The sequence below is a fragment of the Trichosurus vulpecula genome, chromosome 8 (genome assembly GCF_011100635.1).
Source record: "Trichosurus vulpecula isolate mTriVul1 chromosome 8, mTriVul1.pri, whole genome shotgun sequence".
NCBI lineage: Eukaryota > Metazoa > Chordata > Mammalia > Diprotodontia > Phalangeridae > Trichosurus > Trichosurus vulpecula.
In genome coordinates, this window is record NC_050580.1 from 124,761,280 (window position 1) to 124,773,897 (window position 12,618).

Genomic DNA, 12,618 nt, shown 5'->3' on the forward strand with positions numbered 1-12,618 from the left:
ACTAAAAATAAATAAATTAATTAAAAAATAAAAAAAATTAAAAAAAAAGAAGTGTGACCTCACTTCTCTGGGCCTCAGTTTCCTCATCTGTAAAATGATAAGACTTGTTTCAGCTCTGTCCCGTCATCCTCTGCACCCAGGAACAACAAACAGGAAAGGAAAACGGCTGTTAGCTTTTGAGTCAATGTTACCAGGCGTGGTCGCTTAGGGCTCCGGCGGCCTCACTTCACCTCCGGACGCCAGGGGGCGCGCTCGCCCTTTCCGGGCAGGCAGTGGCACACTCAACCTTGGACGCCTCGCTCTCTCTGCACGCTTCCACCTCTGTGGCCCTCACTTCCGTCGGCTAGCTGAGGGAGGGGGGGGGGGGGGAACGGGGCATTCCCGGCCGTTGTCGCCGGGTGCCGGCGTCAGTGGCAACATGGCGGTGGCGGCGGCGGCTGCGGCGGCCGTCGGACCGCGGCCAACGCAGCCTGGGGATCCCCTCGCCCCGGCCTCATAAGCCCGGCGCGACAGGGGGCGCGGGACGGACGGGTGAGGACGCTCCCCTTCTCCCGCTTCGTCGCCTCTCAGGTCCTCGGGCCTTCCTCCCGGCCACTAGCCCCGCTTCTGCCGGCCGGGCCGCCCGGACCGTGGGCCGCGCTCCTTCCTCCAACCCCAGGCCCTCGTGCCACGAGGTTTCACAGAGCCCCGGCCCACCTGCCCTCGAAAGTCGTGCTCCCCGCGGGCTGGCCGCCCCCTCCTTGTGGGAGGCCCAGGGCTTAGAGCTGAAGGGGCCCCAGAGGTCACCCAGGTTGTAAGTGGCGGGACCCGGGGCCAACCCCCAAACTTGCATCGCTTCCTGCACCGCTCCGCGGGAGTGCCGGACCCACTCACTCCCCACTTCCCACAACTTCTCCGGCTCTTTCCTCCTTTCCTGCTCCTTTCTTGAGGGAAATGGGGAGCAGCTGCCCGTCCGCTTAGAGAGTTCTTTTCCCCCTTAGAATCAAACTCCTACGTGGTTAGGTCTGGAAAAGGCCAGTCTCCTCTGATCGATCAGAGAGGTAGTGAGATGTCCCAGAAAGAGAAGCAGATTTGGAGGCAGAAGACCTAGATTGATATCCACGCAAAGTTTCTCATTACCCTCGGGACATTAGTTTTGTTTTTGTTTTAATCTAGAGGTTGACTAGATCAGGGCTCCCCAATCTGGGGTGGAGGTACCCCCGGGACTGTGAGATCTTGTTGAGGGGTCTGAAGGAATGATTGGTAAATAACCGGTTTTTTATTGAAATACACCAAAAGTAGGAGTGTTAGTGATTACTTTATGATACTAAAAACGTTACATGCTGAATAAAGTGTTCATATGAAAAATGAGTCTCATTATTTCTTGTATGCTCCTGCTTGGTAAACTCTAGAGTATTTCCTTTCATGTTGAAACTGAAAGGTTTACTTAAAGCCTAAGTAAGAATATCAAGATTGAAAAAGGCTGAGAAACCTCTATTCTAGATGATCTGAGGGGTTTTTTTTTTGCTTTTTTTTTCAACTATCTCTGAATCCTGTGGTCCAGTGATCCAGTGAAATTGAGTTCCAGAGAGGCTTAGTAATTTAGAAAACCAGCATGGGTGGGAGAGTTTTAATCAGAAGCCAGGGGCTTCTTCTCATCAGTCCAATATCCTTTGTGAGGGGTTGAATGTTTGGGGGGAGGTGGGGGGAGTAGAACATTGCAGAAAAAATGGAAAAGGCACAGTCTATGAAAACAAATAAGGTGCTTATGAAACTATGTTTCTGAACTTTCATCTTAGCTTAATTTTTAGTGATTCTCTTTGAGTAGAAGAGCAGCATAGAATGGGGTAGAGTTGGAGGGAAAATGAACTCTTGTCATTGTCCTTAACTAAAATAGTGCTTCGCATGTCATGATTCCTGGTTAGCTCTACTTAAATAGTAAGTGCTTAATCACCAGCATTTAGTCAGCATTTACCATATTCCAGGTACTATTTAATGTTTCTTCAAATGAAATTAAATTTGAATTAATGCTTCATAAATCATTTTTAAAAAGAATCCATGCTCTACGTTGGGGCCACTGATAATATTAAAGTGATAGCAAGTATTTTTAAATGACTTAACGTATTTTAGAGAAGTAATTCTTAACTGAATTCTTACTCTGAATTCACTTATTCTAATGATTCAGATTTTTTGATGTAAACACCTTATAGCTAAGAATACTTGAGATATTTTTGCTGTGTTAAGCTCTTCCCATTGTTCTCATGTTGAAGGTGGACTTGAAGTTTACTGTTTCCTTGTGACCTAAAGGTAGAAGATTTTAGGTGAACCCTGAGATGATGTCTCTGTGGAAAGGGAACTTGGGTTTTCTGTTTGTTGTTTGGTTTTTTCTTTTAATGTGTGACCCTCTGCTCTTAATCATCCAGAAATAAGATGCTGTGATGATGGATCATGATGTTCCAACAATCAAACCTCGAAGAATCCAGAACCAAAATGTTATCCACCGCTTGGAGCGTCGGCGCATCAGTTCAGGCAAGGCTGGTACCCACTGGCACCAGGTTCGAGTATTCCACCAGAACGTCTTCCCCAACTTTACTGTGGTTAATGTGGAAAAGCCACCTTGCTTCCTGCGAAAATTTTCACCTGATGGGCGCTACTTTATTGCCTTCTCTTCAGACCAGACATCACTGGAGATTTATGAGTATCAGGGCTGCCAAGCAGCAGAGGACCTACTGCAGGGTTATGAAGGTGAAATTTTGGCCAATGGCAATGACCAGAGGTCAGTCAACATCCGAGGCCGACTCTTTGAACGCTTCTTCGTCTTGTTGCATATCACTAATGTAGCTGCTAATGGTGAACACCTAAATCGTGAGTGTAGCCTCTTCACAGATGACTGCCGTTGTGTCATTGTGGGTTCAGCTGCCTACCTCCCTGAAGAACCTCACCCTCCTTTTTATGAAGTATATCGCAACAGTGAGTCAGTGACACCAAACCCCCGCTCCCCTTTGGAGGACTATTCCCTTCACATCATTGATCTTCACACTGGCAGGTTGTGTGACACCCGCACGTTCAAATGTGATAAAGTGATCTTGTCCCACAATCAAGGGCTATACTTATATAAGAACATACTAGCCATTCTTTCAGTACAGCAGCAGACCATTCATGTCTTCCAGGTCACTCCTGAGGGCACCTTTATTGATGTGCGTACCATTGGTCGATTCTGCTATGAGGATGACCTGCTCACTCTATCAGCTGTCTACCCTGAGGTACAGCGAGACAGCCAAACTGGCATGGCCAACCCCTACAAGGAGCCCTTCATTAATTCCCTAAAGCATCGGCTGTTGGTGTACTTGTGGCGCCGGGCAGAGCAGGATGGTAGTGCCATGGCCAAGAGGCGCTTCTTCCAGTATTTTGACCAGCTACGACAGTTGCGCATGTGGAAGATGCAGCTTCTAGATGAAAACCACCTCTTTATCAAGTACACTAGTGAGGATGTAGTGACACTACGGGTCACAGACCCATCACAGGTATTGGATGATGTTCAGCCTTATTGAGAGAGGGAGGAACCATACATACCATATATATTTGCTGTAGGATCATAGGACCCTAGCTCTAGCCCTGGAAAGAACTCAAGAAATGATCTAGTCCAGCCCCTCTAACTTTACAAATGAAGAAATTAAAGCCCAGGGAAGTTAAATGATTTGCATAAGGTCACATAGTTGATGCACATCAGAGATGGGATTTGAATCCATGTCCTCTTGATTCCTGAATGTGTTCTTTCCATTATGTCTACATTTGCTTCATTCATTGCCCTGTTTTTGCTTTGCTAGCTCAAGGGGCCTGGAATTGTGTGTGGTTTTCATGGTCTTAAATTTTGCTTACCTTTGGTCTTATAAAAGTCAAAATCAAGTTTATATTTCCTTAGCTCTATTTATTTCCTTCAGTGGAATAGATGATCTCTAGAAATTCCTTTTTCTTCCAAAGATTCTAGGAGATCTCTATTTATAATGCAGATAGGTGCTGAAACTCTCTCCTTTTGAGATTTTAGTGGATATGTGTCTAATTTCATTTTGATGCTTCTGGGGTGATTGCATTTTCAGGGTTCTCTAGAAAAAGGCCAAAAATTTATTAGCAGTTAAGCTTCTGCTACCCACGGATAATTTGTCTACCTTGAGTGATTTAGCTCTCTACTAATGGGGACAGACTATCAAGGTAAAATGAAATGTTCCAATAATTGGAAATCTCATTTTCACAATTCAGTAATTAAAATGTCAGCTCCCTCACTAGACTTTTCTATAAAGCAATTAATAAACATAATTTGGTTAATTTGAGTTTCACCTCTTTTTACTGACTTTGTCCCCATGCTAAAAGAGGGACTCCTGAATACTGAAAAAATTGTAACAAAATAGAAATAACGAAGGACTTCCTGATCCATAAGATTTTATTTAGCTTTTGAATAATAATGGACTGTACGTCTGTTGAGAGAGCCATTACACAGCTAACCTTTTCTCATATTAAGTAAAATGTCTGTCCAGCTTCTGCCTATGCAGTTTTGGTGAAAACTGTTTTAAAAGTGCTTATAGGAAGAAGAGAACTTTCAAAGATCAGTAGGGTCAGTTAAGTTTTAAGAGTACTGAAAGACCTAGGAAATACTTGATTTGAAATTCGATCTTGAAGTAGCGTAGATTGCCTTTCTTCTTGGAATTTTTCCTTTTTGAATTTGACAGATGGAGAAATCAGCTTGGGTGATGTCTGTGCTGTTTGCCTTCCTAATGCCATACCTATTGTTTCATAAATAGTTCTCATCCATTTGTCCACAGCAAGCAAAAAACGATACATTCAAACCAATGATCTGAAGTATAAGTTCTTTTTTGTGTCTTGAACCCCTCTGGTGGACAGGTGAAGGCTGTGGACCCCTTCTCAGAGTAATGTTTTAAATGCATAAAATAAAATACACAGGATTATAAAGGAAACCAATTATATTAAAATAGAGCTATCAAAATGTTTTTAAAGTTCATAGACTCTAGCTTAAGAACTCCTAGCTCTAGCTCCTCTTGTTGGCCATGTTTCACTACTAGAGGCCTTTGTAGGACTCGAAAAAAGCTTATTAGCTAGCTTATGGAAAAATAATTTCAACCTCCTTCCTCTGAGAAGTGGATTATTTGTTCTATAAAAAGATTTCAGTTGTTAGTGGAAACTATCATGATCAGCCCAGAGACCTATTTTCTTCCCCATAATTATCTGATGGTGAGCCCATTGAATCATCATTAGTGAACAGCTCTCTTAGAATGCATTGCTTAAGATTTGCTACACAGTCCTTTGCTTCTCCCCATCTATTTACTTTTCTGAAAACCTTGGCTGAAGAGAAACCCGTTGCATATTCATGTAATTCATGAAATAATCATGTAACATGCATAGCTAAACTCCCTTTTTCCCCGTAATATCTTTGTAAAATAAAATCAGAGAGCTGACCCAAATTTATAGAAAAGATACATATAAGACAAGACTTGAAGCAGAAAAGTCCATTATCTAGGTTTGGGTGATCATTTTCATTTTGATGAATAAATTGCCAAATCGTTTTCTTCACAATTTAGATTATTAAAACAACCCATTTTTTTCTCTGGACTGATACAGAGTAATTGTGGCTTGAGACATTAGGATGCTAGGGTACAATTCTTTTCTTACATAATTTGTGGCCTCAAACTGAAACTTTTGTGTCCACTTTCTGTAAAATCCATCAGTTTCTATGGGTATTATGAACGTGAATGAGTAAAAGGTACATTTAAATATGAAGCCTTGGGGTAGTATTTAGGACATTGGTCTCAGATTGCCACCCAGTTTCTTTACATTATAGCGAGATTAAATATCTCTGTTACACTAAATGTCACATTGTAGCGTGAACTGTTTGCATCAGGAATGGGTAATGAAGATTCAGATCCAACCCAAGTAAAAAATACTTAATGTCTGATAACTTCATTTTCCTGTATGAAACCAAGAGGTGATTTTAGATTGGCATTCCACTGACTCTGGAAAATCCAGGGGTTCTTATTGTCAGGTTGATCAGAGCAAACTAAAAAGCAGTTTGAGAGAATTGGGCATCTAGGTGCCCACTCTGAAAAAGTCTGAACTCCCAAGTAGCTCTGAGTACTTCCGCCTGTGGCATTTGAATGAACTTTAGGTCCTTCTGCTTCTTCCCCTCCCATCACTGCTCTACCCCCTCATGGTCCTAATTGCTCCAAATCCCACATGGATAATACAGATGCTTTTGGCCAAAAGAGCATCTGTCAAGAAAGAAACAGTAAATGCCTCTCTGGATTTTCATTTGTCCAGCAGCAGGATGCTGCTGGGACACAACTTTCTGAGGCAGCTTCAAAACACAATGCACTTAAGGTACCTCTCTGCATGTTGGAAATGTTAAGAGGAAAAATAGATGCCAAAAAATGAACTTTCAACTGTACATACACAGGAGAAAATAATCTGTCAGCAGCCGACACTGGGCTGCAAATCACTTCCCCAGCAGGAAATAAAATTAAATCTGGCACTTTAAAAACGTATTTTTTTTCATCTCAGGGTGGGTTGGGGAGCAAAGAAAGAAGAAACAGTTGGAGAGGGAAATTGAAGCACACAGTTTGAAACGAAAGGTTGAAAACCTTTTTTTTTTTTTCCAAACTGGCCAACTTAATAATTTCAGCAACACAATTACAGTGGGGAATGTGGCACCGTAGAGGCATTTGACTGATAAAGCCCCTGGAGGCTCCTTGAGGCACCTGGTGCTATGGGACCTGTTTCCCCATTGACCCATACAGTAGGAACATTTTCTTGTTTCTCGAGTAGGTTGAATTTTTAGCCCAATGTGAAGGGTCACCCTAGCCATGGGTTTTACTCAGCTGGTTGACAGTTACGTTTGTTCTTCCTTTCCAGCCTTCCTTCTTTGTTGTGTACAATATGGTGACAACAGAGGTGATAGCAGTGTTTGAGAATACCTCGGATGAATTGCTGGAGCTCTTTGAGAATTTCTGTGACCTCTTCCGCAATGCTACCCTGCACAGTGAGGCCGTCCAGTTTCCCTGTTCAGCTTCTAGTAACAACTTTGCAAGGCAGATCCAGCGCCGGTGAGCTACCAACATAGGCTTCCAACAAGTAGACCTTACCTGACCTAGTTTTAGGGCCATAGGCCAACAACAGTTACTTACTGGGTACATACAAGTGAGGCTTTGTGGAATAGTGGAAAGAGTGCTAGACCCAAGGATCAGGAGACTTGGGTACTAGTGCTGGCTTTGCCAAGAACTGTTGGACTGTGGGCAAGGCCCTTATCTAGACCCTGGTTCCTCATCCATTATGGTAGGGAAGAAAAGGGAGGGGGGAACAGGGAGGGAAATGTGATTGACTTTAAAGTCTCATCCACTTTTGAAATTCTGTGGCTGTTTGATACTCTATAGGGCAATATGCTAAGGATACAAAGAGGTAGGAGACATTATTCTTGTTCTTGAGAAGAAGTACAGTCTAGTCTGGAAATAATGCATATTCAATCTAACAAACATTTATGTAACACCTCCTGCATATAAAAGATTAATAATATTGGACAGTAAATGTGAAATGATAAGTGCTACAGGAAACTAGAAGAGGGAATGATTACTTAGGACCAGACCAGTTTAAGAAGGCATCATGGCCTTGAAGGAAAGGTAGGATTTAGGCAAGTGTATTATATGTTTGATGAATAATAAATAGCCTACTTTAGATAGAATAGAGGATTCTTGTAGGGGAGTAAAAGTAGGAAGGTAAGGGCCAAGTGGCAGAAGTCTCCTGAAAACTTTGAGCACTGAGTGTGAATAGTGTTCAGATGGCCCACCTTTTCTATTACATCAAAATTTCGTGGTTTGAGGATGTGCAGAAAGCTATCAGCAAGCATATCTAATTTTTTTCTTGAAGTCATTTGGCAGGGCATGAGAGAAAGGTTAGGAATTGTATTGAGTCTTACTGAATAAAGAGCTAATTGCAAAACTGGATTGGTTACTCTACTCCAGTAACCCTGGGAATATGGTATGTTGTCCGAAGTTTCATAGAAGAAAATAGAATAACATGTGCAGTCCAAAGTTTAGTATGCATTTTATACTAAGACTATGTCAAGCAGAAATAAAAGAATATGTTTGTCATTTGTATTCTTCTCCCATCACAAATTTTATGTAACAACTATAAGCAAGAGTACAACAAGAATCAGAAATCAAAACCAAGCTGATGAATCTAGCAAAGCAGGATGATGATGAGGTTTTCTCTTGATTTTCAGACCAACAGTATGTTTTGAATTGTAGATACTAACCACATACTGATAACAGCTAAATATTTTTGAACCTTTGAGAAACTGCCACTCCATCATTCTTAGCAAAAAGAAGACAAGTATTGAAGCTGTTTATTCATTCAGCAATAGCATATTGATCAGAACATGAGGTACACTATTTCCCAAACCTGCCTCAGACAAAACCTGAGTGCAAGCTGTAATTGCATTTTTATTCTCGTCTAGTAATCCTGGGAATTTTGCCTTTGATTCAAAGGTTAGTTTTATATTTTACATTTATATTTTACAAGAAGGCAACAAAATAGAACAGTGAGAAAAATGAATAAAACATCTTTATTTGAATTGAAAAAAATGTTAAGATACTTTCATAGTAAATACATATGTGCCTATTTCTAAGATGGAAGTTTTGTGTAATGAATTGTGAGTGTATACATATATTTTATATGTGTGTTTACATGTATGTACACATATACACTATGTGTGCATAAAAACACATAAACATGTGTGTATAAAAATATTTCCCTCCCTTTCCAAGAGTTCTCGTCTTAGAAGGGCAGCCTAATTTTGGCCAATATGGTATTTTATTAAGTGTCTTCCACATGCAAGGTACTGTGTTGTGCCAAGTGCTGTCTGCTGTCCTAGATACTGATAACTATAGAAATGCAGACTGTGAACTATCAACTTAAGTATTGAACTTTATAAATTGCTTTTTGCGTTTTAAAAACAAACAAATTAGCAATGTCATGTTACAGTGTGTGCTGTTGGAAGAGCTCAAGAGAGGCTTTCTACTTTTCTACTATGTAGAGTTGTTTCTGTAATGGGTTTGAAAGCTATTGATTCAGGAGTGAGTTTCCTCAGTTATGTCTTGTTCTTGAGCTTCAGCAATAACCACAAACAGTAGCCTTACTTAAGAATAGTTAAAATTTATATAGCTTAAGGTTTGCAAAGTGCTTTGCATAACCTTTTTCTCATTTGACTGTCCCAACAGTTTTGTGAGATACTTACTCATGACAGGTATTTCTATTTTACAGCTGAAGGAACTGGAGTTGAGAGAGGTCAATGACTTGCCCATGCTCATATAACTTTTCAGGATCAGCTTTGGGGTTCCAGTCCATGTGTTGACCTTTGTCTATAGTCCTTCTGTGGAACCCATGTTGATTTCCTTGGTGTCATTTCACCTCTCCGCATTTCTAAGCCTGTAATTTGAAGTACATATATTTTTAGAAACAGGATCCCTTCTTTTTCTACCATTTTAGCTAGAGATACAGGTTCCTGTAATACTGGAAATAAACAGGCCGAGTAGTATTTGAAATAATATTTTATCTACATACCCATAAATTTGTGGACTTAAACTCTGAACTTGTATTATGTGCTCTCTGACAATGTCTCCTATATTGCCTTTCTGCTATACTGATTGATTTTCAGGTTTAAAGACACTATTGTAAATGCAAAATATGGAGGGCACACAGAGGCAGTACGGCGGCTGCTTGGTCAGCTCCCCATCAGTGCCCAGTCATACAGTGGCAGTCCCTACCTCGATCTGTCTCTCTTCAGCTATGATGATAAGTGGGTATCGGTCATGGAGCGGCCCAAGACTTGTGGAGATCACCCAATCAGGTACAAAGAGGTACACTACACCCATCACCACCACAAAACATTAAGGAAGTAAGCTGACTCCCCATTCAGTTCTCTTGTGCCAGAAGCAAAGTTGGTTTGCAAGATTTTGCAGTTCTTTCTACTTTTCGTGTCCCTCAGAGCTTCATGTGCTTAATAGAAAGGATAAAAAGTTTATAAAATAGTAGACTACATGATCACTTTTATCAATCATTTTTGTAATTTGACTACTACTTTTGATCTAGCATAGAGCTAGAAGGGATTTCACAAGTATTCTAAACCTGTCTCGTTACCAGTTGAATTATTTAAGACATATAGGTATGTCTTCTCTTTTTAAAGATACCCAGAAAAGGGTATTCTATAATTATTTCAATCATCCATTACATAATTATAATTTGTAAAGTCAAGACATGTAGTCTTATATACTTCCAAATCATCAGATGAGCCCTTGTGACCTGGTGGTTTGCATATGCAGAGGCAGTTTGGGAATTTGAGCAATTTGTTGAATAGGTAAGATTAGCAGAAGGTCTTACTTTCCTGTTTGGGGAAATTTTAGGCTAGGGATTACAGTGTACATAAGTACACTTCAATACTGATACTGTTCTATTTAAGGCACCTCCATACTTAAAGAATCACAGAATTTTAGAACTGAAAGGGAGCTAAGAGATGAAATCATTCAGCACTTAGATTTGGCAGATAAAATAAGATCCAGAGAGATTTAGCCACATGCTCATGGTCACGCAACTTATTTGGGGTTAGAGCTAGGACTAGAATCCAGATTTCCTGTACAGTTCAGTGCTTTTTCTACTAAACCATGCCAACTTATGAAAACCTATCGCTACATAAGAACGTCCACCCATTGCTTCTTGGGATGAGTGAGATACTTGTGTCCTTATCACTGAGGACACTAGAGGTCCTTATTCTCTCCAGGTGCATTGCTTGGACATGCTGGGACGGCTACAAAAGTCTTTGGTTTCATTGTATTTTATTAAAAGGAAAACAAGCCTATACCATTTTACCTTTTTATGGGATGGAATGTACCAGATTAAACATTTTCAAAGTAACAATTTACCTTTTGTAATGGGCCCAGCTGTTTTAAGATGAGTGACTTCTGAAGGTGACTGGGTTGTAACTGGCATCATTATTGGGAGGGAAATGACTCTCAAGGAATAACAGAATTTAAAAGTATTTGTGATTTCATAGTTTGCTTTAGATCTCTTTTTTTTGAAAATCTGGAATAATAATAGCCAACACTTATATAATGCTTACACTGTGCTAAGAGCCTTATAAATATCTCATTTAATCTGTATCTCATTTAATCTGTATCTCATTTAATCTGTATAACAACCTTGGGAGGTAGGTGCTATTATTGTCCCCATTTTACACATGAGGAAACTGAGGTAGAGGTTAAGTGACGTGCCCAGGGTCACACAGCTAGAATGTGTTTGAGGCCAAATTTGAACTCAGGTCATCTTGACTCCAAACATGGCACTCTACCCACTGACACCTTGTTCCCTTGGAACAGATACAGTAGGGAGAGCAGTGAAGCATATTAGTCATTTGTTAGCCTCCCCACTGCAGAAGGGACCTAAAATGGTAAAGAATATAAATATGATTCTTTTTCCTTCTTTTTCTCCTCTACTCAGGTTCTATGCCCGGGATTCTGGTCTGCTCAAGTTTGAGATCCAGGCAGGCCTGCTGGGCCGCCCCATCAACCACACAGTCCGACGCCTGGTCGCCTTTACCTTCCACCCTTTTGAGCCCTTTGCCATTTCAGTGCAAAGGACTAATGCTGAATATGTTGTCAACTTCCACATGCGACACAGCTGCACATAGGATGTTGCCCAAAGGCTGGGGACCCACCAAAGCCAAGTTGTCTTGCCTTCTAAGACTTATACCCCTTTCCCATCTCTGCAGATTAGAAAGCAGAGTCTTTCAGGTGCCAGCATCATTCCTTTGGAACCAAGGTCTGTGTTGGTGAACCTTGGTTGGTCTATAGTCATTCAAACATGAGCCAGAAGAGAGGAGTTGGACCCAGGATAACTTACTTTATAAAAAACAATCTAGCTATGAGATAATTTAAATGTCTCCCCACTTTTTCCACACGAGATTTCCCAGCATTAAGTCCTTTAATTATTTTGAGTGGGGGGAGTTGTGTGTGTATATATTTTATTGAGGTGTAGATGAGAGTTTTCCACTATTTTTCCCCCTTTCCTCTTTTCTTGACAATGGTATGCAGCCTGAAGCAGAGCGATTGGTTGCCATTGTGGCCAGACCTAATAACTGATTAAGACCCTGCTCATTCCTTTTCATTTAGCCAAAAACTGAGGCTGTCTTTTTAAGTAAAAATAAAAGACGTATTTTCTTACTTATTTGTATCTGCAGTTTGAAGACTCTCTTTTGTTCTGATTATTTCAAATTCCTTGCTGTGCTTCTCAAATTCTTGATATTTAAAAGGTAGTTAGGGGGAATGGATAATATAATCACTTCCTGAAAAATAACCAAGGTAGAGTATTTTAAGTTTAGCAAAACACTTTACATACATTATCTCATTTGATCTTCATAAAAACCATGTGAGGCAGGCACTTCTGGTTTTGCTATCCCCATTTTAAAGAAGAGGAAAATAAGGCTCAGACAAATTAAGTATATGTCTAGTAAACGCTGGAGGCAGAATTCGAACCCAGGTCTCCTGAATCCAGGTCCAGAACTCTTTTTTCCATTATACCACGCTGCCT

At 40.8% G+C, this 12,618-nt stretch overlaps 1 protein-coding gene across 1 annotated transcript; it reads left to right on the top strand.

The window, feature by feature from the left end:
• The first annotated feature begins 207 nt into the window (after window positions 1–207).
• On the top strand, window positions 208–12,261 carry DET1 (DET1 partner of COP1 E3 ubiquitin ligase). The gene is made up of 5 exons (XM_036737264.1): window positions 208–531; window positions 2,403–3,503; window positions 6,898–7,088; window positions 9,695–9,886; window positions 11,530–12,261. The coding sequence occupies exons 2-5, from the start codon at window positions 2,418–2,420 to the stop codon at window positions 11,717–11,719; spliced, it is 1,659 nt and encodes a 552-aa protein (XP_036593159.1). The 5' UTR covers window positions 208–531; window positions 2,403–2,417; the 3' UTR covers window positions 11,720–12,261.
• The last annotated feature ends 357 nt before the right edge of the window (window positions 12,262–12,618 follow it).